The sequence below is a fragment of the Sminthopsis crassicaudata genome, chromosome 1 (genome assembly GCF_048593235.1).
Source record: "Sminthopsis crassicaudata isolate SCR6 chromosome 1, ASM4859323v1, whole genome shotgun sequence".
Lineage (NCBI taxonomy): Eukaryota > Metazoa > Chordata > Mammalia > Dasyuromorphia > Dasyuridae > Sminthopsis > Sminthopsis crassicaudata.
In genome coordinates this window covers 664,825,014-664,848,052 of record NC_133617.1, presented here as the reverse complement: position 1 = coordinate 664,848,052, position 23,039 = coordinate 664,825,014, and the positions used below count along the sequence as shown (strand labels likewise).

The 23,039-nt window shown below is 42.9% G+C and overlaps 1 protein-coding gene across 2 annotated transcripts in view; it reads right to left on the bottom strand.

The window, feature by feature from the left end:
• Positions 1–23,039, bottom strand: part of ALS2CL (ALS2 C-terminal like) — a 62,340-nt gene that overhangs the window by 4,722 nt on the left and 34,579 nt on the right. Inside the window, exons 10-25 of one of the 2 annotated variants that reach the window (XM_074260782.1) lie at positions 22,680–22,882; positions 22,191–22,256; positions 21,181–21,279; positions 19,659–19,820; positions 16,673–16,784; positions 11,885–11,962; positions 10,585–10,715; positions 9,077–9,250; positions 8,686–8,782; positions 6,316–6,473; positions 6,151–6,219; positions 4,176–4,349; positions 2,494–2,536; positions 1,965–2,026; positions 382–531; positions 82–178 (exon numbers count right to left, since the gene is read on the bottom strand). In XM_074260782.1, the coding sequence (XP_074116883.1) occupies positions 82–178; positions 382–531; positions 1,965–2,026; positions 2,494–2,536; positions 4,176–4,349; positions 6,151–6,219; positions 6,316–6,473; positions 8,686–8,782; positions 9,077–9,250; positions 10,585–10,715; positions 11,885–11,962; positions 16,673–16,784; positions 19,659–19,820; positions 21,181–21,279; positions 22,191–22,256; positions 22,680–22,882 (1,875 nt within the window). The remainder of the gene's footprint in view (positions 1–81; positions 179–381; positions 532–1,964; positions 2,027–2,493; positions 2,537–4,175; positions 4,350–6,150; positions 6,220–6,315; positions 6,474–8,685; positions 8,783–9,076; positions 9,251–10,584; positions 10,716–11,884; positions 11,963–16,672; positions 16,785–19,658; positions 19,821–21,180; positions 21,280–22,190; positions 22,257–22,679; positions 22,883–23,039) is intronic. The other variant, XM_074260869.1, reaches the window with a different exon arrangement.

Sequence of the window (23,039 nt, the reverse complement as noted above, 5' to 3'; positions counted from 1 at the left end):
TCCCACACTGACCTGATTCTATTAATAAAATAGATCTAGTTCTATTAAGAGAGCCCATTCCCCTCCTTCCCCTTCCCTCACCTCCAGGGCCGTCAGCAGAAAATCATGCAATCCTCCTCTGTGGATAGGATCCATCATGTCCCTGATCAGATGGATTTCTGCTCCCAGGTGCTGGATCCTAGGAAACATAGCCAGAAACTTGTCAAGCCCTCTTTCAGAGGTGGCGCGGGAATCGGTTCGTGATCCCACTGTCAACACCCTGTCGTTCTGTCTTGTCCTTGGAAGGACTACCAGCCAAGCCAGCTCAAAGGGACAAAAGGGACCTATTTGTGAATCCCTCACGTGCAATCTGGGCCAGCCTTCTGCCATTCCTTGGCTTACCGGGCCCGGGATACCACATAGATGAGCAAGGGCAGCAGGTCATCCATGGGAAGCTTATATTCCCACTCCAGAACCCGGGAAACCGTGTTCTCAATCTCATCATAGGTCTTCTCAAGCATCTCCAGCTTCTCCCGGGGATCCATTGTGGTGCTGGGGGAGAGAGGTCGCAGCTTTAAAAACCAAAAAACGGTCTTCATAACAGATTATTTCAAGGAGTAGGGCAAGTATCACCAGCCTCCCTGTCAAAGAAGAGAGATCAGTTCACTTGGATCACACAAATCCAAGTCAGAATTTGAAACCTGGTCTCCTGACTTCATTTTGTCACCCAGGGAAGGGCAAGAACACCCTAAGATCATCTCATCTGTTAAGTCTTCCTTCTTGTAGAACTATACCTTAGGCCGGGCCACACTTTGGGGAGAGTAAAAAGGGAAGAGAAGCTTCAATCTGGAATGAATTTCTTCTTTGCTCTCAGTCTGATGGGAGAGTCTTTGCCTTCTACCCTGGTCTAAAAGAAGACCCAGCCCTCAAAAAGCTCCCAGTCTAATAGGAAACCCTAAATCCTAGCACTGAGGAATTCCCAGTGTAAGTCAGGAATGAATCACAAGTGGACTGGCATGGAAACATTTTTAAAAATACATAGCCATGTTCAGAGAAGTACTAGCTGAATCTCGGAGGTACGTGCATTAAAACTAAAAGGCGGGAGGAGTTATGGGAACCAGCCAGAGTAAATCAGGGAATACTTTCTGATGGAAACAGACTATGAGTTGTATTTGGAAGCAGAAAAGAGGCAAAGATCCCATCCAAAGAATGGCCCATGTACCTAACAGTCTAAACTACAAAAACCCAGAGCAAATTGGGAAATTGCTAAAGAAATGTAGTTTAATATATTTTAACATGTATAACATATATTTGATTGCTTGTCATCTAGGGAAGGGGGAAGAAGGAAAAATCTGAAACACAAGCTTATGCAAGGGTCAATATTAAAAATTATCTGTGTATACGTTTTGAAAATAAGCTTTAAAATTTTTTTCAAAAACCATAATTTGAAAAAAAAGAAAGAAAAATGTAGTTTAGTAGAGTGGAATAAAACCATTTGACAAAGAAGAAGCTGTGAGCATACGGACTTTGAAGGCTGGCTAGGGAGTGTGTCCTCAGTGTGGTAGAGAGGGGACTTTGATGGACTCACATTTTATTTTACTGCCAAATCATATGAATGAGTGGATTGGGACCCATTGAGGTCAGATATTGATGGCTTGTACATCCACTTAAAAAGCAGTTCAGAGTTACTAGATGAAAGTTTTTAAAAAATAAATAGAAGACCAGAACAAAATCTTAGGAGGAGCACCTGCATGAATAATGGGAAAATGGGAGCATTAAGGTCTCAAGTCAAAGCTGATAGTATTTACTTGCAGGTTTGGGGTTAGAGCACCAGGCTGCTACCTGCCTAGAATAGGATAAGGGCATGGACTTCCAGCTATGTATGGGAATGAAAAGGGGATGTTCTCCCCATCTCCAATGGGAAGTGAGGATAGGGGTCCACCCTACTTCCATATGGGCTGGTTGATCCTGAAAGGGTGACTCACACAATCTTCTGTAAGCATTCAGTGGCAGAAAGGAAGCACTTGTCTTTAACCAGGGAGTGTCTCTGCAAGGGGGACAGCAAGAATCAAAATAAAAAGTCAGACTGGGACCCTCTCCCTATCTTTTACCCTACCTTAGCCCCTCCACAAGCCCACCCTAGAAATCAAACCCCTGCATCCTGATGATCCTCAGCACTTCAACACCTGTCCCTAAATGACACCTTGATCCCTAGCCTATAATTGAGACTCATGTAATTAGGACTAATCAGGTCAAACTTCACTGAAAGGCACATAATTCTAATTTTTCCCATACCTACCAGGTCTTTGTTGTCCATCTTCCCGTCTCCCAAATTCTGCCTTCCTCTCCATTCAGCCTTAATCCTGGCTCTCTTCCTAACCTTTACACACCTTCTAGGAAGTCTTCCCTGATGCCAGTGACTTCAGGAAAACCTCCTCATCTTTCACTCTGCCTCTACTCCCTGTAGCAATTGGGTATCCTGCCAGAAGTTACCTGGGCGGGCTGTCATCTCACCTGATTAGTTGTCAGTGTGAGGTCCTTGAGAGGCCACAGGTGCCTGGAACAAGAAGAACAGGTTTTAGAACAGAGAAGGGGAGTGAGGCTCAGAATTTCCTCAGACTCAGGACTGGGTAAGTCAATGAGCATTTTGCCAAAATAAGCTATAAAATATTATTGAAGCATGTCCCATTAGAGCTGAGAAGGCCCTTAGAGATCACTACCCACTCACTGTACTCTATGCTCCCCTCCCAACACACCCATCTTGTTTACATTTAATTATTGATCACAAATTACTTTTGAAACAATATAAATAGTTCTATTTATAAAATTGAGACCCAGGCAGAAGTCTGGAGATCACAGGATTTAAGACTGGAAAGAGTTTCAGGTATTTCTCATTGTATAAATCCCTCATTGTAAGTAAGGCACAAAGACCAAACCCGCTCAAAGTTACACAGCTAGTGAGGAGCAGAGGATAAAAAAACCCAAGTTCTCTGGCTCCCACCACTGCCCACTAAAGCACCTGGCGGCACATAAAATAGAGCTTTGGACCTGGAGTCAGGATGGACCGGAATTCAAATCTACCCTGACAATACTTGCTAGCTGTGGTTAACTTCTGTCTGCCTTAGTTTATTATTATTATTATTATTAACAATAACACCAAGATTGTTTTAAGGATTTAAATGTTTAAGGATTAAATGAGATAACATGTGTAAAGCAATTTGCAAACCTTAAAATGTTGTATAAACCCTCATTATTACTGTTATGGTTTTTATTATGATGTGATTTTCCCAAGGTCACAGTGAATTAGTAGAAAAGCTGAAGCTAGGTCTTCTGACTCCCAGCCAGGAGTTTACCCAATTATAATGCCTTTCAGCTTGTGACATTTTAGGACAGGCTAGATGTTAACGTTACTTGTGATGGTTTCAATGGGGAACTACCTTCAGAGAGATATGGACTCCCTGAATGATCTCCTCTGGTCCCTGTCTATTATGTGCCCTCAATGATTCTGACCAGCTGCTGCTCTACATTTTTGGCCAGAACCCATCAGTCCGTACCAAACCGTTGAGGAAGCATATTTTAAATGAAACAAAGCAAAAAAATTCCTTTTTAGTTTCTCAAGAAATGTTTCTTCAGTCTTTCCAGATTGCTCCCTTTAGGCAAATGAGAAGAACAAAGTGAGACCTTCCTTTGAAATTCAGTAAGAATGATAGCTGAACATAAGTCTAGTATAGATAAGATCTTGGAGCTGTTCCCCCTTGCCTTTGAAGTGACTGGCCTCTTGACCCAACTCAAGACTTTTCTTTGAGAATGCTAGGTTAAGATTTTGATCAAAGAAACTCCTTAGGAGGAAGAGTCCAAGAGGGAGCTGACCATTTCTAGAATGTTAACCCCAAACTACATTTTAACCTCTTATAATCTTTGTTCAGGATTCCTATAAATGTAACCTAAAACTTCCTGGCAGAAAATCATATTGGAGAATATGGAGAACTATATCCTAGCCTGACCGTGTCTTCAAGCTAGAAATAGTCTGACTATAAAGAAAATTGCTTCTGGCAAATTAATTCACAGAATACGTTGTTAATATTTTTTTCTTTGACACCGTCTCTCTTATTCTGTGACAAAGCCCGTCCGAGGCACATTCCCAGGCCCTGCCCATGGGATGGCAGACAGCCAAAGCCAAGGGGACCCCTGCTTACTTCTGCACATCCAGGAACTCCAGCACCTTGGTGTCCGGGAACAGGCTGAGGTCCACTATCCCTTGGCTATAGAGGCTATCTTCTTTCTCATGGTACAGCATGTACAGCATGAAGAGCTCCGGATAGAAGCAGGGCAGGATGAGGGGCAAGACCAGCCTGTAGTCCTCAGGGGTACTGGAGGAGAAAGCAGAGTTAGCTGGGTACGTCTGCAGGGATGAGACTCGGTGTGACCTTCCTGCCAATAAGGCCAAAGCCACAGGGAGTGCTGTTAAGTCAGGTCCGAGTCTTGGAGACTTTTTGGGATGTTCTTGGCAGAAATATTAGAGTATCTGCCCTTTCCTTTTATAGATGGGGAAACCAAGGCAAACAGGACGGTGATTTGCTCAGGATCACCCAGCTACAAAGTGTCTGAGGCCAGATTTACCTTCAATTATGACTCCAGACTCTGCCCCAAGTCATAGGTATCCCCTCATTAAATAGCTATTGGGAGGGAGCTCAGCCCTTCCCAGTTGGACCATTGCCAAAACAAAGTACCACATTTTAAACTTCCCGAAATAGTTTGACAAAATTGTCTTATTTGATCTGCCCAATATTGGAGTGAGAGAAAGGATCCTTCTTCCCCACTTTTACCAAAGGAGGAGATGTAAGCCCTGAGAGGAAAGGGTTTCTGAGTCCCAGACAGCTCTAAATCTAATTCCAAAGTCGCAGAGGGAGTCAGTCACTAATGGAACAAGAGGCTTCATTAAAACCCCAACAGCCCTAGACCCCTCTCTACCATGTCCCTATTCAGATGGTTCCGGGTAGGGAGCAAAGGGCAAGTGGTTCCTGAAGCAGGGGGTACAAAGGAAAAGTCACTCTCTCTGGAGTAATGTTCAAATCCCACCATAAATTTTACTACTTAACCATGAACCCTATTTTCTTCAGCTACAAAATGAGGTAGGGATCCCTCCTGGCTGGAGACCTAGACTCTATGATCCCCTACTTGAAAATGTTTCAGCCGTGTGATGCCCTTCCCATTTCCTCAAGAAAAGGATGAAAGGGAGGGGAGTTGCCTCCTTTGGGGAGCTGGACTTTTGCAGGGGGACCCTAGCTAAGCCTTGGACTTCTCCTCCCTCACTGATCAATAGTTTAAACCAGTCTCGGTGGCTAGCAATGGCAATGATAAGCAACAAGCACTCATTAAGCACCTACTACCTGCCAGGTGCTAGATACTGAAGGGCTGACACAGTGACCTCCCCAGGTTTTCACCACCCAGTTGCTGGTATTCTCATCTTTCCTCCCCTTTTCCCCAAGTCTCACGTCTCCATTTGTAAAGTGTTGGTGAGTCAGAATTTACAAAAAAATAAAATACAGAAAGAAAGACATGGACACACTTGGAACAAAGATTAGAACACTCCTATAAAAGTGACAACCCTCAGTGGCATATTTTATTTATAAAATAAAGTTTAAATTATTGAAATCCACAGAGCTCACTGTAGGGAATGGTACACCCCACCTTCTGAACCCCACCAAGACTGAATGTTCTCTCGGCCTCCCTCTATCCCTGAGACCTCTCCGCTGTAGGTACTCCAGAAGGTGAGATGTGGATCATAGAATTTAGAGCTAGAGGAAATTTAGAGTCCAGCCAGTCCAGAGATCCACAGACTCTAGGCCTCCATAGCTGGCCAGTATTTATATTAAAAAAAAAAAATTAGCCAGATAATAGTAATTTGCCAGCCTCAAGATTAGTACAACCCCTTTGTCTTAAAGTAGAGGAAATCCAGGGGTTCCATAGTTAGGAGAATCGAAATTCAAATACAGGTCTGAGACATTCAATCTATTGCCTTTTCCATGATGATTCTCCAGAAGGAAAAGTCAAGGGCCTGAGCCAGCTGCATTCAGGAAAGCTCACCCCGAGGGGCAGGGAGTAGCCTGGGCTGGAAGTCTGGGGCAGCTGACTTGGAAGCACCAAGATAGAGTGGGGGACCCCGGGTACCTTTTATCGGCATCTTCAGGCTCCTCCTGAATCTGGTCCTGCTGCTTCAAGGCTACCCGCAGTAGTCCCCTACAAAGGGAGAAGGAGGAAGGAAGAGGTTGTTCCAGCTCTCCTCTCAGAGCTGGGGAAGGCCTCCAGAATTCCTGAGAAGCTGCCCCAACCTACCGATAGAAAGCCCAGATCTCCTTGGCATGATGCTGCACCTCCTCCTGGGCCAGGGCCAGCAGGTGCTTGTTGGCCCCCAGGCCGGAGTAGGTGGCCTGGAAGGCCAGCGTCAGCAGCTTCAGCAGCTTCCCCAGAGGGTGGGCGGAAGACTTCAGGGCCTGCACATGGAAGGAACGGTTCTACCCTCCCTCAGAGTTTCACCTGGCTGCCCTTCATCCCACTTTCTGCAGGGCACCAAACCTGGAGTGCCCTCCAAGGCGCCCTAGGACCAGAGCTGGGCACTCGAGTGCCCCCACTTATCCCTTATAAAGAAACCAGACTGTCTCCTTCCACACCAGGGGTTCTTAAGCCTTTGTGTAATATGGATCCCCATGGCAGTCCAGTGAAGGATATGGGTCCCTTCCCAGAATGATGCTTTTAAATAACCGCAGGAACAACAAAATTTCAATTAGACATCAATGGAAATAAGACAGATAGAGTTGTTTGGGTTTTTTCCCCATCAGAGGAACTCCCAGAAATCTGTCCATGTGAACTCCAGGTTAAGAACTCCTGTTCCACACAACTTAAGAGCTGGAACGACTCCAGAACAAAGAATACTGTCTTTCATTGGAGTTAGAATGTTTGGGCTGCAAAAGACTTTGAAACTCTATAATATTGAGGCTAAAAGGGACCCCAGAGCACAGGAACTTTGAACATCAAGGTTAGAAGGGATCTTGTAAAATAGAGCATAAAAATGAGAACAGGGAGCTGTGACCTTAGAACACGGGATGTCAGGGTAAAAAGGACAGAACATACAAAGTTAGAGTTCAGAAGGAAATGATCAGGGCTCTAGACAGAGGTGGGGGGAGAGAAGAGACAAAGCAGCAAACTCTGCTCTCAGAGTATCATGTGACACTTAGTTGATGATACTCACAAGAGTCCGAAGATGGACTCACTCTGGGTTTTCTTGACATTTGGAGGGGTCTTTTTGCCCAGGGTACTAGGAGGTTACACAACCAGCATGTGTGACTTTTGACTATGTTCATCTCCCTGGCAAATTAAACCTAGGGTTCTGATGGTATGGGATGTAAGAAAACAGAAGGAGAAGGGAAAGTGGGAAACAAGACTGCCCTGTTACAGTGGCACAGAACTGGGGACTAGATGGAGCAGCAGATCTCTAAGCTCAGAATGTGGGTGCTAAGAGGCCTTGGGCACCCCTCTAAGAAGGGAAGGATTCTAAAGGTGAGATGCAAGATCAAAGTTTCCCCACTGCCTGCTCCCTGGCAGGGGAGTCCCATTAGGACAAGCTTTCCCTGCACCCCGAGCTACCACCATCACAAACCAAGACCAAAACTAAACTCTGAAGGCTCAGCTGCCTGGGTCTCTTCCCTGCCCACCCTGTCCACAATCAATCCATACAGAGTGAAGTATCCATCATTCAGCCACTCTGCAAGACACCTCTGGGACTGGCGAAATACCACATCTGCCATCCCTCTTCCTCTTCTCACTAATGAGCCAACCCTAAGTGTCCTGATGGAAAAAGCAGGAAGAATGGGGAAAAGGAAGCCCACCACCTTTCCTTACTCTCTGCCTCCCAATCCCAAAGTATTCACTCTCTCTACTGGATCAAGAACAGTAAGGGAAAGATGAATACAAAAATGAGTAAAAAAATTTCAGTCGTTTATACAGAGCCAGGAAATGCAGGAGAGATGGGTGAGTGAATGGATGATGGAGAGATGACAATTCATTCATTCATATTGGCAGGAAGGGAACTCAATGAAATTTAAAAAAAAAAAATAGAGGTAAATGGCCCCAAGGGTCAAAGGCAAAAGATCTACTGATTGTTTTCAAGTAGCTGAAGTCTCAGGAAATGTAGCAGGGAAAGCTAACTGTCTGATCTTTTAGCTTTTTCTGCATTCTGAATCTCAACTTTCTCTTATGTAAAATAGGATTGCATTTTATTTTATTCTGCTCTTTTGGCCTCATATTAGGACCCAGCCAGGCATTCATAATAATAAAGATACTAACATTATTTATAGAACCTTAAGATTTCCAACATGTTTTTCATGCCTTATCTCTTCTGATCTGTACTTCCCATTCTTCACAACAGGGATTACTTCGGTTTTACATGAGAAAATTGAGGCTCAGAAATGTTATAGTCATATATTCATATATGGTCACACACAAAAAAAGCAAAGGGCAAAGGCAAACCCACCGGACCCCCTTCCTTGGTTATAAAAATCCAGATCTTTTCCCACAGTACCAGGCTGCTTTGAAAGGCATAAACCAAGACTCATGTGTGAGGTTATTTGTCCCATTCCTGCCTGTTGGAGCTGGGGCAGAAGCCTGCCAGAGGCACAATCCCCTTCCCCCCCCCCCAGCCCCCATTACTTTCTGAAGGTAGAGTTGGAGTGACTCTGGCTCCCGGTGTGTTGGCAGTTCTGCAAGTATATCCTGGATCTTTGCTGAGACTTCATCCGGATTACTTCTGGGTCCCAGAAGACACCAAAACATCTCATGGAATTCATCATCCTAAGGAGAGGAGCTCCCTTCCTGGCCTTTTCTCCCCCCTCAGACTAGGGATGTTTCCTTCTCAGAGCCCAGACTAGGACTGGGCAATTGGAAGGCCTCAGTAAATAAAGTGGAATGAGGGTGACTGAGTGAGAGAGGCAGCCTTCCCACCCACCCATCCGTCCATCTCTCTGTCTATTGAGGTTAGGAAGGGAAAGCTGGCCTATGAGCTACTGTCCTCACCTTTGGGGCGGCCTGTCTCCACCCTTACCTGTCACAGAAGAGATACTCCTGGGATTTCCGGAACTCCTTGATTGTCTGGATGTGGAAACCCAAGAAAGCTTCCTGAGCATCCTCTGGACAATCAGAGCAGATAAAGTCCCGGAACTGCTGGTAGATGCCCTGCCATCGGCTCTCCACAGGAAAGGCATCTAGCCCCAGCTGGCTGGAGACAAGGAAAGAGACTGGTTCATGTGACCCGGCCTCCCGCCTGCCAGGGCGGTCTGCCATTAGCTTGTCCCTTCCTCAAGTAGTGGAAACTAGCCAGGGCATGAGCCAAGAGGCATCATGGCTCTGAAAGGGCCAGGGAATGGGAATGGCAAAGGAGAGGAAGACAGCACAGAGAAACAAATAGAAGAAACCAGAAAAATAATTATGTCCTAGGCAACTGGATGATAAGAGGTAGCCAAGGAGTAGCTGAACAGAAAGAGAGAGGCAGCAATGGAACCTGACAAGGATAGAAAGAATAAAGATGGTGGAGATAGTCAAAAGTCTGGATCCTAATATGACTTTCCCTCCTTCTAAGGAGGGAAAGATGAAAGGGCAGGAACAAGAGGCAAAGGGTCACCCTAAGTCCCTCAGGATCCTTTGCCCCTGGGTCCCATCAGCCTATGGAGTTTTGTGCATCTGGGATGGAGTGCACTCCTCTGGCCACAGCTCCCCCCTTCCTATCTATAGAGCCCCTTAAGTCAGAGTCCAGCCACCCATTCTTCAATGCACAGGCCAGGGTGGGTCCCAGTCCGCTTCCTCTCAATAGTCCGTTAAGAGCAATAAGCCAGCAGTTCATTTTAGAGCAATCCAAGGACCCAGCAGTCAGTGACCATGTTGTGTGAGAAGAAAGGGAGAGGGAGAGAAAGGAAGAATGGAGCTGGAAACAAATGGGCTCCCTTGGCTGCTCTACTGCTCCCAGGCCCCTCTCTGTTCATCTCTGCTATTAAGGATCTGAACTAAACTGGAGAGGGGAATTTGGAGGAGGAAATCACCTGAGGGACCCAGAGTGCTAAGTGAATGCCTCTCACTGGATTTGCTTCCTAGGATTTGACAACAAAAGTGGAATTATATCTACAAGATAAGATGGATCCTCGAGTTCTTTGCAGCCTTTACACTGTACATTCTAAAGTCATCTTTCACTGTAACATTTTATGTTTTATAGTCTAAGCTCCAATATTCTTTTTCTTAAGGCTCCTTTTTTCCATTTCCTTCTCATTTTATAGATGTGGAAACTGAGGCAAACAAGGTCACACAGCTAGGAAGTGTCTGAGACTAGATTTGAATTTAAGATGAGCTTTCTGACTTCAAGCCTGGTACCCTATCCCTTGTATCACCTAGTTACTTCTCCATATTCTTTTATCTATCTAATAGAATCCATTAGAACCTTTAGACCGGGCCCACTTTCCTTGATTGAAGAAACCAAAGGGCAATTTCTTCTCTATATTTAAATGAGATGCAAAGTTCCAAGTATAAGGAAAGGTCTTGGAAATAGAAAAACTGGGTTCTCACCGTTTACAGGTATGCATGGGATCCAGAGGGTGAGCAGTCGTCTCCAGGATACCCTGGGTATGGAAGCCTCTGCCGACCCCAGTACTGAAGGAAGCCTTTAGAAAGTAGCCATTAGGAAAAGTGATTTTGCCCTGGAATAGAGAGAGAACAAAGTCAGATATTGGGCTTGTGAGCACGTGGACCTTCTTATCTCTTCCATTTGGGGCCAGCCTCCTAGCTTTTGGTTGCTACCAAGTTAATCTGAGGAATTCATCAATTTTATCCTGCATGGGCTACCCTCAGTCATGTGCTATCTCCTCCTCTACCCCATAGCCTCTGCACATAATAAGAACAGGGGCTATCTTTTATATTTGTATACACCTGGCACAGTGCCTAAAACATAGTATGGGATTAATAAGATTAATAATAATTAATGATAAGGGGAAAATAAGTTTGTGTGTGATTAATTTATTGACATTATCTATAGGAGACTCTTGTCAGAAGGCAAATACGTGACCTGGAAGGGGAAGGGGAAGTTAATATCTATTAACACTAAGTTCTTCCTCCAAAGTCTTCTTCTACTACCTCATTATAACCCACAAGTGATCTTGAACTCTTTAGGGCTACGCCAGTGGAGAGGAACTCCGGCATTTCCCACCAGCTTGGTGCAGCTTCAAATATGAGGCCAGGAATGAATGTCCTCTAAGGGTTTAGCTAAGTCCAGAGAGGTTCATCGGAGACATTTGGCTACCGGGGGATGAATGGGACAGGCTATAGAAAGTCATGAATCTTTCGGAACCCAGCTGTCAGCAGACAGAGGGTCCACACTAAGGAAGTTAGGGAATCTGGGCTGGCTAAGTGTATGTTTAAGGAAGAAAGGGAAGAACTGGTTACTACCAGATTGTGAGAGTCTATTGAAGCCTAAGAAGCTTGAGGTTTGCTTTGTGGGGTAGAGGCAGAGGAGGAGAAGGTGGCTAAGTCTGTGAGGCTCAAAATAGAATGACAGGAATTGGACAGAGGACTCTTGATGGTTGATTCTGGAAGATCAATGAATCCATCCCTCAGCTTCAAAGTCCCCCCCAAAGTCCAAAAAGACCCCTACCAACTCTGGACTTGATATGCATTAGTCAATGTCACCATTTTGTCTCTTCCCCTACACAACTTAGCCCAACCTCAAACCTGGCATTAATACTAATTCTGGGAGAATAAATCTGGAAATGGGAGAATTTAAATGGCTTTATGCCCAAGGCCAAAGTTAAAATCTACTGAGTTTATCCTATGCTAACCCATTCTACTGAATGGTTAAATGGAGGCTGCTTACCTTCCCTGTGTAGGCCAAGTCTTTTGTAAAACTGCCCTCATAGAGTGAGTCATCTTCCAACAGGAGGATTCCAGGGCCCTGGTGGAGATAGAGCAGAAGGAAAGCTCAGTGAGTGAGTACTTACAAGGGTTAGGGGCTAACCAGAAAGAGAAACAAAGAAGAAGCAGTCAGCACCTTAGCTAGCCAATAGAGTAATTTTATATTTTTTTATTTTTAATTTTATAAAATTTATATATAATATAAATATAAAATTTATTATTTTATAAAGCCCCTCAGAGAGCAATTATCGACTTGATCCCTGACAACACCCTTGTGTACAAATATTACTTTCCTATTTGACAGAGGAGGAAACTGACTTGCCCAAGATCATATAGCTAATAAATATAACACAGCATCTTATTATCTGCCAGAGATATTACCTCAGATGCAAGGAAAACTGCTGGAAAATGACTTCTGACCAATTGCGACCTCAAATAGCACCTCTGTAAAGCACTTAGCCCAAGTTTGTTATCCCCATTTTACAAATAATGAAACTGGGATTCATAAAAAATGAATGATTGGCATAAGGTCATATAAAATCACATGGTAAGCCGCAATCTGGGATTCAAATCCAAGTCTTCCTCAGTTGTACCCTTTCCTTTAGACCAGAGGTCCTCAAAGTGTGATCTGGGGACCCCCAGAATCTCTGAGACAATTCCACTGTCTCTAATACACCTTTCACAGGGTCCAAGGGATCAAAACTATTTCTGTGGTAATACTAAGGTATTTTTTTCCCTATTCAGATGTTGCTGAACTATTTTTCAGTTGTGAAAAAGTCCTCATAATCCCATTTGGTTTTCTTGGCAGAGATATTAGAATGGTTTGCCATTTACTTCTCCAGCCCATTTGATAGATGAGGAAACTGAGCAGACAGGTGAATTGACTTTCCCAGAATCACACAGCTAGTAAGGATCATTGGCTATATTTGAACTCACAAAGATGGGTCTTCCTCCAGGCTCACCCTTCTATCCCAGACAGCTATCCTATCAAATACTCCTCCCCTTTCCAACTACAAATCTGTGTGAGGTCAGATTTTTCTTCTTATACTTCAACCAAAACAACATATAACAGATTGAATGCAGATGTAAATATGAGAATTCATATCTTTTCCAATAAGTCAGGCATTAAAGAGATTTGCAAAAATATGTAAAACAATATCACTTTTCTTACTAAAAAATTTTTTTTGTTCTGAAAAATAGTTCTTGGGGGCAGCTAGGTGGCGCAGTGGATGGAGCATTAGCCTTAAGGAGGACTCGAGTCCAAATCTGGTCTCAGACACTTAACACTAGCTATGTGACCCTGGGCAAGTCACTTAACCCCAGCCTCAGGAAAAAAAAAAAAGAAAAATAGTTCTTTCTGAATTCATGTTTATTTATGTTAACACCTAGCTAGTTTATTATTATAATTTTTAAATGAATGAACTTAAAATTTATGATTTTTAATTTCAAATATGCTAAATATTGATAGCTATATCCCAGATACATAAGAGCTTTTGAAAGGAAAAAGGGTCAATAATTTTAAGAGTCTAAAGAGACCTAGAGATCAAAAAAGTTTAAGAAGTTCTGTACTAAACTTTTAGTCCTTTGTACAGGTTTTCACATACCACACATAGTCTTTTTTTCCCCCTGAGGCAATTAGGGTTAAGTGACTTGCCCAGGGTCACACAACCAGGAAGTGTTAAGTATCTGAGGCCTGATTTGAACTCAGGTCCTCCTGACTTCAGGGCTGGTGCTCTACACACTGCGCCACCTAAATGCCCCTTTAAGAATGGTCTTAATGTACCAGAGTGACCTAGCCACAGAAACACCAGGGCCTTCATCAGGAAGACCAAAAGACCAAAGAGATTAAATGATTCTCAGGTCTTTTTTACTTCCTTTGTGACATTGTGTCTGCCATAGCATGACCGGTGGAGAGGCCCAGTCTAGGCCCTGAAACGCTGTACCAGGAGCATGTATGGGTAGGCTGGAGCCTCGTAGGAGGCAGCTTGTACGTGAGAGAGAACTCTGCCTGGGTGGCTCAATGTCTACAGTGCTGGACTTAGGAAGATCTGGCTTCAAAATCTCACTCTAACCCCTACTAGCTTCTTTCTTTTTAAAAAAAAAGTCTTATTTAATATTTTTCTCCCAATTACATGTCCCTGCTAGTTTCAAGATCATGGCTATGTCTCTTAAATTCAGACTCAGTTTTCTTAACTGTAAATTGGGATAATACCTATAGTATTTACTTCTCAGAGTGTTCTGAAATTCAAATTGTGTGTGTGTGTAATGTGTTTGTGTGCGCACACACACACACACACACACACACACACATATATAAAATCTCATTTGAACCTATATAAATAAAAAAATACACATTCCTTTCTGAAACACATGAATGTAAAGTTATATATACAAATACAAAGAGGCATGTCTGTGTATTTTATATAGTATATATACATATATATGTATACATATATACATAACATACATACACACTACTTTTTGAAGCATATACAAAGGTATATATAGATATATATGTATATACTATATATCTATATGTACACACACACACACACACAATTTTTTAAAGCATATACAAATGTCAGTTATTACTGTGAAATCCTAGCTCTGCCACTTATTAGCTGCATGAAGCCTCTGTTTCCTCATCTGCAAAACAGAGACAGTAGTAATATTGTACTACATTCCTCAGAGGACTGTTATAAGGATCAAATAAGATGAGGTGAATAGCATGGCTTTAACCCCCACAGTGGTCTATAAATGTCAGCAGCTAATATTCACTTATTACTAGCAAAGGATTTTTGTGTTTGAGAACGGGCATAGGCTTTGGGAGAATTTTTCTTTTTCTTTTTTTTTTTCTCTTTAGTCACTAGTTAAGATCCTTTTTAAAAATTATAATCTTTGGCCCTGGGGAATTAAAGACAAGAAGAGGGATTTGGCTTCCCCCAAGCCAAGAAAGGTAGGGAAGTCCTCCCTACAGGAGTGGTCTCCAAAGTGGCACCAGGAAAGCCGGGACCAGAGATGTGGAGTAGAAGGCAGGGATCTGATTATGTTTCCTTTTAAAATGACCTGGTAACAAAGTTTTTTGTTTTTGTTTGCTGAGCAATTGGGGTTAAGTGACTTGCCCAGGGTCACACAGTAAGAAAGTATTAAGTGTCTGAGGTTACATTTTACTCCGGTCCTCCTGACTTCAGGGCTGATGCTCTACCCACTGCACCATTTAGCTGCCCCTTAACTCAAAGTTTCAAATGTTAAAAATTGTTTTTACTGTAACTGGGGGGAAAATAAATTACTGAATTAAAAAAATTTTTTTTTAAGAAAATGACCCGGTATCACCCTAATATTCTACTCAGCCTTTAAATGTTCCATGTTTCAACTCTATGGGAATACAATCCTGGGACATCAGCTTTCTTGCTGTTCCTCACCCACAATGCTAATCTCCCAGCAACAGGCTGTCCTCCATGCCTAGAATTCTCTGCCTCTCGACTTCCCTCAAGTCTCAGCTAGATTTCTGTAAGAAATCTTTTGCTCCCCTTTCCTCTGAGATCATCACCAGTTTTTCCTCTACATTGCTGGTTTCTGCACAGCTGATTTCATATTGTCTTCCCAGGGGACTATAAGCAACTTGAGGGTAAGAAGTGGTCTTCTGCCTTGCTTTGTCCCTTTAGCCCTGGGGACAATGCCTGACAGATAGTGTTTAATAAGTGTTGATTAACTTGTCTTAGTTTGACTTCTGTCCTTGTCTTTGTTCCACTGGGCCTGGCTTGCCCTCCCCCACGAATCCTGTATCGCCCAATCCCTATTTTCCAAACCACTTTCTTCACACTACCCTGTGAGGCAGGTAGTGGACTTTCACAGCTGAAGAGTGAGATTCAGAAAAAGTAGAGACTTTGCCAGGAATCACGGCTCCAGGTCCTCCCATCTTTCCACTATACTATCTTGCCCTTGTTAATCAACCCTCAGCATCCTCCAATGACTTCCCCGGGGACCTCACATGGCACCTTGCACCTTTCTGATGCACATCTAAAAAGAGCCGAAATTCCACACTTTCATGTTTGTGAAACAATTTATCATTTGAACCTCACAATTCTGTAACATTATACATTGGATATTATCTGTGTTCATCTTCTATAAACTCCACAAGACTAGAAACAGTGAACTAATGTATTAAATATTCCCTACCTCTAAACAAAATGCTCTGACCACAAAAACTATTTATTAAGTATTTATTGCATAAATGGATATAAGAAAGAGTGATCAAAAGAATAAATGAATGAATCATTCTCCACTGATGAGACCAATTTAAGGCTGTCAATGGGCTCACATGGGAGCTAAAACAATATCTATCAACACCCTTGTTTAGGATTTAAAAGTAAGTCCTACTAAGTCTTTTCTCTTAAAAAAAAGGTATATATTACATATACATATCTATGTACATATATGCCCATATATATGGTGTATATCATCATTCTAAATGTGTGGTTCTTTTTTTCTAGTTCATCTGCATATATACACATGTACAATACACACAAACGCATACACACATACGTATATATATTTGGTGTATTATGTCATCATTCTTAATGTGTTGTTCTTTTTTCTAGCTCCTTAGCACTATATAGATAAGCCAGTGTTGTAAATTGTGGAACACAGAAAGAAATTCATGCTTGGTTTAAATATCTATTTTAATGTTTGATTGTATTTAAGTGTTATGGATTTTTTTCAAATTTAAAAAGCAAGTAGAATGACTTACCACCATCTTATCTGCATGAAAAGTCCTCTGGTAACAGATGCCGGATTGGGTAACCACAATGCCCTGCCCATGCCGGTGATCAGCCTGCCACATCCCAATGTAACGCTCCCCTCTGGAGAAAGAGACAGAGACAATCCAGTGTGGGGGGACTGGAGAGAAGAGGGTTGGATCATCAACCACTGCCCATTTCTCTGCACCAACACCCCTTGATAATAGTCAGTTCTACAGTATAAGGAGTAGGTGCTATTGGCAAGACACCTAGCAGACAAACCATTTGGGAGCCTAGAGACACATGGAAAAAATTAAGGAGACAGCTAAATTTTCTCTAGAAAATTTATTTTCTCCCTTTCTTTAATTCCTATACTTTACAAGAAATGAGTTCACTATTGATTAGAAAAATGCAAATTAAAACTCTGAGGTACCACTTCACACATATGGCTAAGATGACAAGAAGAGAAATTGATAAATGTTGGAGCAGAAGTGAAGAAAACTGGGACACTGATACATTGTTGGTGGAGTTGTGAACTGATCCAGCCCTTCTGGGGAGCAATTTGTTACTATGACCAAAAGGCTATCAAAATGTACATGCCCTTTGACCCAGCAATGTCACTATCTCAGTAAGAGATAAGGGGGAAAGGACCCACATGAGCAAAAATGCTTCTGGTAGCTTGTTTTATGGTGACAAGAAATTGGAGAGATGACTATCAATTGGGGAATGAGTAAGTTGTGGTATATGAATGCAATGTAATACTATTATTCTATTAAAAATGATGAACAGGTAGATTTCAGAAAAATCTGGACTTACATGAACTGATGCTGAGTGAAGTGAGCAGAACCAGGAGAACAATATACATAGCAACTGCAATTTTGTGTGAGAATCAGCTATGACAGATTTAGCTCTTTTTAGCAATAGGTGACCCAAGACAATTCTAATAGACTTGAGATGGAAATACCATCCACATCCAGAGAGAGAATGAATGCAGATCGAAGTACTCTTTTCACTTTTTCTTTCCTGTCATGATTTTTCGCTTTTGTTCCAATTTTTCTATCACAACATGACTAAAACAAAAATATATGTGAAAGGGTTATACATGTATAACTTATGGGATTGTTGTCTTGGGAGGGGAAAGAAAAGGGAGGAGGGCAAAAACTGGAACTTTTTACAACTCAGTTGTAGTAAGAAAGCACTCTGGATTTGGACTAGGAGACTCAGATTTGGTACATTATCAGTGTGACCTGGAACGAATGCCTTCATCTTTCTGGGACCCAGTTGTTTGTACTGCATTCTGAAGAGGATCATGACAAGGGTGGGGTGGAGCAATCATATATCATGATATGACATCATACATGACATGTCACCATATCATGACAGCACTCAGAAGATCTCAGTTTTCTCTCACCCTTTGGAGTTAATCTCTGAGAAATGGCCATTTTGAAGGTACTTCCCTCTTTTCTAGTGGAGAAACCATGTGGCTTAGAAAAGTTTCATCACAGGATTAAAGTGGAACAGTTATCTGGTAAGGGCTCATATGCTTAATGACAGAGAGGACTTCCAACGTCATCTAGTCAAGTCTCCTCCTTTTATGGGCAAGGAACTGAGGTTAAACAGAGCTGGAATTCAAATCCAGGTCCTCTGACTCACTCATTTACAGAGGATGCGACTGAGGATCAGAGAAGGGAAGGGATTCCCAATAGCAGAGCCAAGGACTACTGCCCCTGCTTCTCCAGTTCTAGCCCTTTCTCTGCTATACTCTGCTGCCTGCTGAGATGAGCTCTAAGCACCAGTTTTCACTTTCCCAGTATGGAAGCAGAAAACATTGAGAATTCAGTTCTTAGAATCATAAATTCAAGACAGAAAGAGACATTAGAAATCATTGAGCCCAACCTCATTCATTTTATGAAGTAGCATCTGAAACAGGATTTGAACACAAACCAGACTCCTATCTATTATTATATCATGTGTTCTGCCTCTCATGCGAATCAGTTTTAGAAGTGTCCTCATCTGAGATGCTTGATGGAGCTAGAAAATCACATTTTCCTTGAGTAGAAGACTTAATCAAAATAAGGGATGTATTGAATTCCCTGAGTCAGAACAGGAAGCTAGATCCTGATGCAAACTAAGGCGCCTTGTTTATTGTTGACCAAAGGAAGCGGGGATGCCTTTTTTGTAAAGAAAACGAAGAGGAAGATCCTTTGTGAGGAAGCCAGAGCAGAGGCTCTTTCTTAACCCCCTTAATGCCATAGATGTGGATCACATCTCAGGATCAGGTTTTAAAAATGAATAAAATACAGTGTTACAAAGAAAACAGATTATAGTGAAATGTAGATTTCAAAAGATTTCTTAAAACCAAGTTCATGAGCACCAAATTGAGAACTCCTGCATTGGGGAAAGAGCAGTGAGATTCTTCTCAGAGAGTTGGTTCTCACATTAACATAAATCTCAATTTATAATTCCATACACCCTCCCACTGAAACCATGTGCTTTTGTTTTCCCATTGCTGCGGATTCTCATTTTTGCTTTCATGATGACTTCAGGCCAGACTTTTCTGGTTTAGAGGGAAAAAGGAATCTAGCCAGTAAGAACTTCCCTCCAAGCAGATGCTTGTGCATTTGTTCAGCAATGTGTCTGAAAGGCAAATCTCCGCCCTTTGTCACCTTCCCATACCTTAACTGGTTCCAGTTGCTGTAAAAAGCCATAGAGCAGATCATAAATTTCAAAGGTCTCTTATTTTCTCTCTGTGAGTATCCTGGTCTGCCCATCAGACTAGGAGTTTTTACGCAGGGCAGCAGGTTCACAAGAATAGAGGTCTTAGTCTACAGGCTCCCTATGGTTTTTCTTCCTCAAACAAGGCATCCCTAAAGACAAGGACTGTTTCTCCAGATGTTGTCCAGAAGGCAGTGACAGACGGATGTATTGGTTGCTAATAATCCAGGAGAGATGCCCCTGTGAGCATGAGGACCCTCAATCCCTCCCTAAGACCCTTACTTGTCTTTGTCCTCCCAGACCCCATAGCCATTCTTCTTGTCCCTGTCCCAGTGTCCCATGAACTTGAAGGGCTGTGGGGCCTGAGGGAAGCTCTCCAGAATCCCAAACCCCTGTCGCATGTTGTCTCGGAAGTAGCCTTTATACACAGACTCATTGGCGTACCTGGAAGGGAAGGAGAGGTTTGTAGGTTGGCAAATGCCAGGAAGGATACGCTGGTCAACTCATCCTAAAGGGGGGCTCATCCCTACATGAGGACTGTAGCTGAGACACCTCAGAACCTGGTGCCCAGATACCAAGGTCACCCATACCATTTCTACTCAAGCCAGTTCACTGAGAATAAGCCCAGTGCCCACTTACAGACTGAGGTCTGACCCCCATCACAGAGTGAATGCTAATACTGCTGGCCCTCCTCAGTCAGTAAACACAGAGAGAAGTCTTAACTCCCCTGACTACCTGAGAATTGGGCAGGAAACAGGGAGGAACATCTGGGCCACTTTCTACCAGAATCTTCCAATGTCACTTGACCAGGGTTCTGCCCACTCCTTCCTGCCATCCATTATAGTACTGATGTCATGGCTACTGATAATGAGATCATCGAGAACCCAGGGTGGATCAGGCAAAGGCATAGGATTTGTAGAAGAAGCTAGGAAGACTTTAGAGGTTACATAACTATTCTCTTCAAATAAATGAAGACCTATTATATGTCAGATTGCTTCTCTTTAGCTCCAGAAGGAAGAACTTATGAGATGGTTTGACATGAATTTATGAGACGATGAAATTTATATTTATTCAGTATCCTATATGGAAGAACTTCCTAATGATTCATGGTGTCTAAAACTTGAATGGACCATTTTATAAAGTGGCAGGTTCCCTATCTCGAGAGCTATCCAAAGAGAGGCAGGACAACTGCCTCTTGGAGAGGGGGTGGAAGCTTAGGTTCAAGTTAGACAAACTTGGCTCTGAGGTCCCTTCCAACTAAGATGCGGTCATCCTCTCCAAAAAAAATATTCCTGCCCTTTCCCCTTGTTTAGGAAACTAATGAGGCTAGAAAATCCATCTACAAAATTCATTGCTGCTTAGGAAGAGAAACATCTAGAAAGAGAATTCCTTGAACCACAGAATGTCAGGACTAAAAGGGATCTGAGATTTAGAAACCATCTGGTTCAAGTGCTTAACCCAAGACTCCTCCATCCCCTCTTCCAAGGGATTTATGAACTTGAAATTACCTATTTATAGTAATATAATTAGTTTTGTTGTAATTTTTTTCATTTATTAATTCTTAGAAAGGAGTCGAATACAAAAAAAAATTTTTTTTAATGTTTAATCTAGTTAGGCCCTTTTATTTTATAGAACCAGGCAATCATGGAGGGGAAAGAGATCTGGAATAATGTGAGCTGGCCTTGGGTGTTTGTTCCATTATACCCTGCATAGAGAAAGGGGTGGTGGGTCCCAGTCCCTCTCTTCTCCTCATCCCTTCCCTGTCTGGTCCTTGCCTCCCCCAAAGCCCAGAATCATCACTTACTCACAGATGCCATAGCCCTGCATCCGGCCCTCCCGCCAGTGGCATTTGTAACAGTCATACTTGTCTTCAGTCCCATTAGGGACCAGGAGGATCCCAAACCTATGGAATCAATCAGAGATGGGGCATGAAGGCTGTGGCAATCTCAGACTCCTCTTCACTCCCCTATCTCCAGGACTAGATTAGACCTGGGGTCCTGTCTATTTCCTGCTTCCTAACCCTTTTCCTTTTCCCCATTCAGCTTCTAAAACTTTCCTCCTGCAGGAAGAATTCCTGGATTCATAATGACAATAATGATGATGATGATAATAGTGATGACATTTATAAATCCAGGAAAAATGTATTATTAACAGTTTATATTTCTAATAAGATGTATACACACAATTTTGCAAACTTTGAAATACTTTGAGCTATTGTTATAATTATCTTTCTTGTTCAGTAATTTCTGTTGTGTCCAACTCCTCATAACCCTGTTTAGGGTTGGTTGGTTTGTTCGTTAACAAATATACTACAGAGGTTTGCCATTTCCTTCTTCAGCTCAGTTTGGAGGCAAAGGTTAACAGACTTGCCCAGAGTCACAAAGCTAGTAAAAGAGGCCAGAATTGAACTCAGGGAAATAAGCCCTCCTGATTCTAAGCCCCAAGTTGTATTCACTGCCCCACTTTATCACACTTCGATGATTACAAGATCACTTTGTACCCAACAGTCTTAGATGGTAACTCTTATTTATCTACATTTTAGAGATAAGAGATTTGGCTAAAGTCAAGAGGGTCAAACCAGTATGAAAGCCCAAGAAAACAAATCTATTTTGGCTTGCCACTCCCTTTCTAAAAAGGTATTATTCCCTCTTCCTCTGCACTCTATCATCTCCTTCACAAAGTCCAAGCTGGCCCCTTCACCTGTAGGAGAGCCAGTCTGGCCCAGGAGGCCTCAGGACTCAGAAGCCAAGTTTCATCGCCCCCTTCCAGGACGGCCACTTTGGCTTCCCCGCCCAGCATCCCACCAGGTCTCACCCATGCTCCAAGCCCCGGTGGAAATCACCAACATGATTTCTTCCATCTGGCCACTTCAAGGTGCCCCTGTGATACAGACAAGTAAAAATTAAAATCAATTTGAATGCCAGGGACAGGAGAGAAGGCGGAATGGTGCTTTCACTTGTTCCTTAACTGCTGGACAGTAGCAGCTTGTCCCTAGTATCACTGACAAGGAGCATGGAAGCAAGGAGAACCACAGATAAAAGTGTGTCATTTTAGGGAAAAAATCAACAGCTGGCAGTTATAAAGTTCATCGTGCAAAAGAATGCTAGATTTGGTGTCAGAAGCCTGTGTTCTAATGACTAGAGCTCTCCCAAAGTAGAAGGGACTGTTTTTTAGGGAGGGTCTGTTCCTTCTCCCTTGGAGGAGTATAGAGAACGTGCTGAGTATATTATATCAAATTTTCCTTTTGTTGGGCTAGGCTAGATAAGTTTATCTGGCTCTCAAGTACATCCCCTAGTTACTCACTTTCCATGAGGCTTCCCCCAGGACCAACTGCCATCATAGGTGGCAAGACGGAGCCGGTCCTCGGTTCGAAAAGTATAGAGGCAACTGCGGGAGTCAGGGGGTTCGTCCCCCTCCGGATTCTGGTCCCGCTCCAGCACAGGGATGTCCCTCTTCTCACTCAGTGCCTGGCAGATGGCCCGATTCATCTTGGACAGCCAACAAGCCTGCAGGAGAAAAGCTATAATGGATGTTTCAAAGGTTTGGGAAGGGTTGAAAAAAAGCCGGGGAAGGGAAGTCATCTCACTTTTTTCATTCCTACCACTGCTAAAAGGACACTCCATGAGGAAACCTTCTTGGGTTGGACAAATGAGTGGAAAGTCT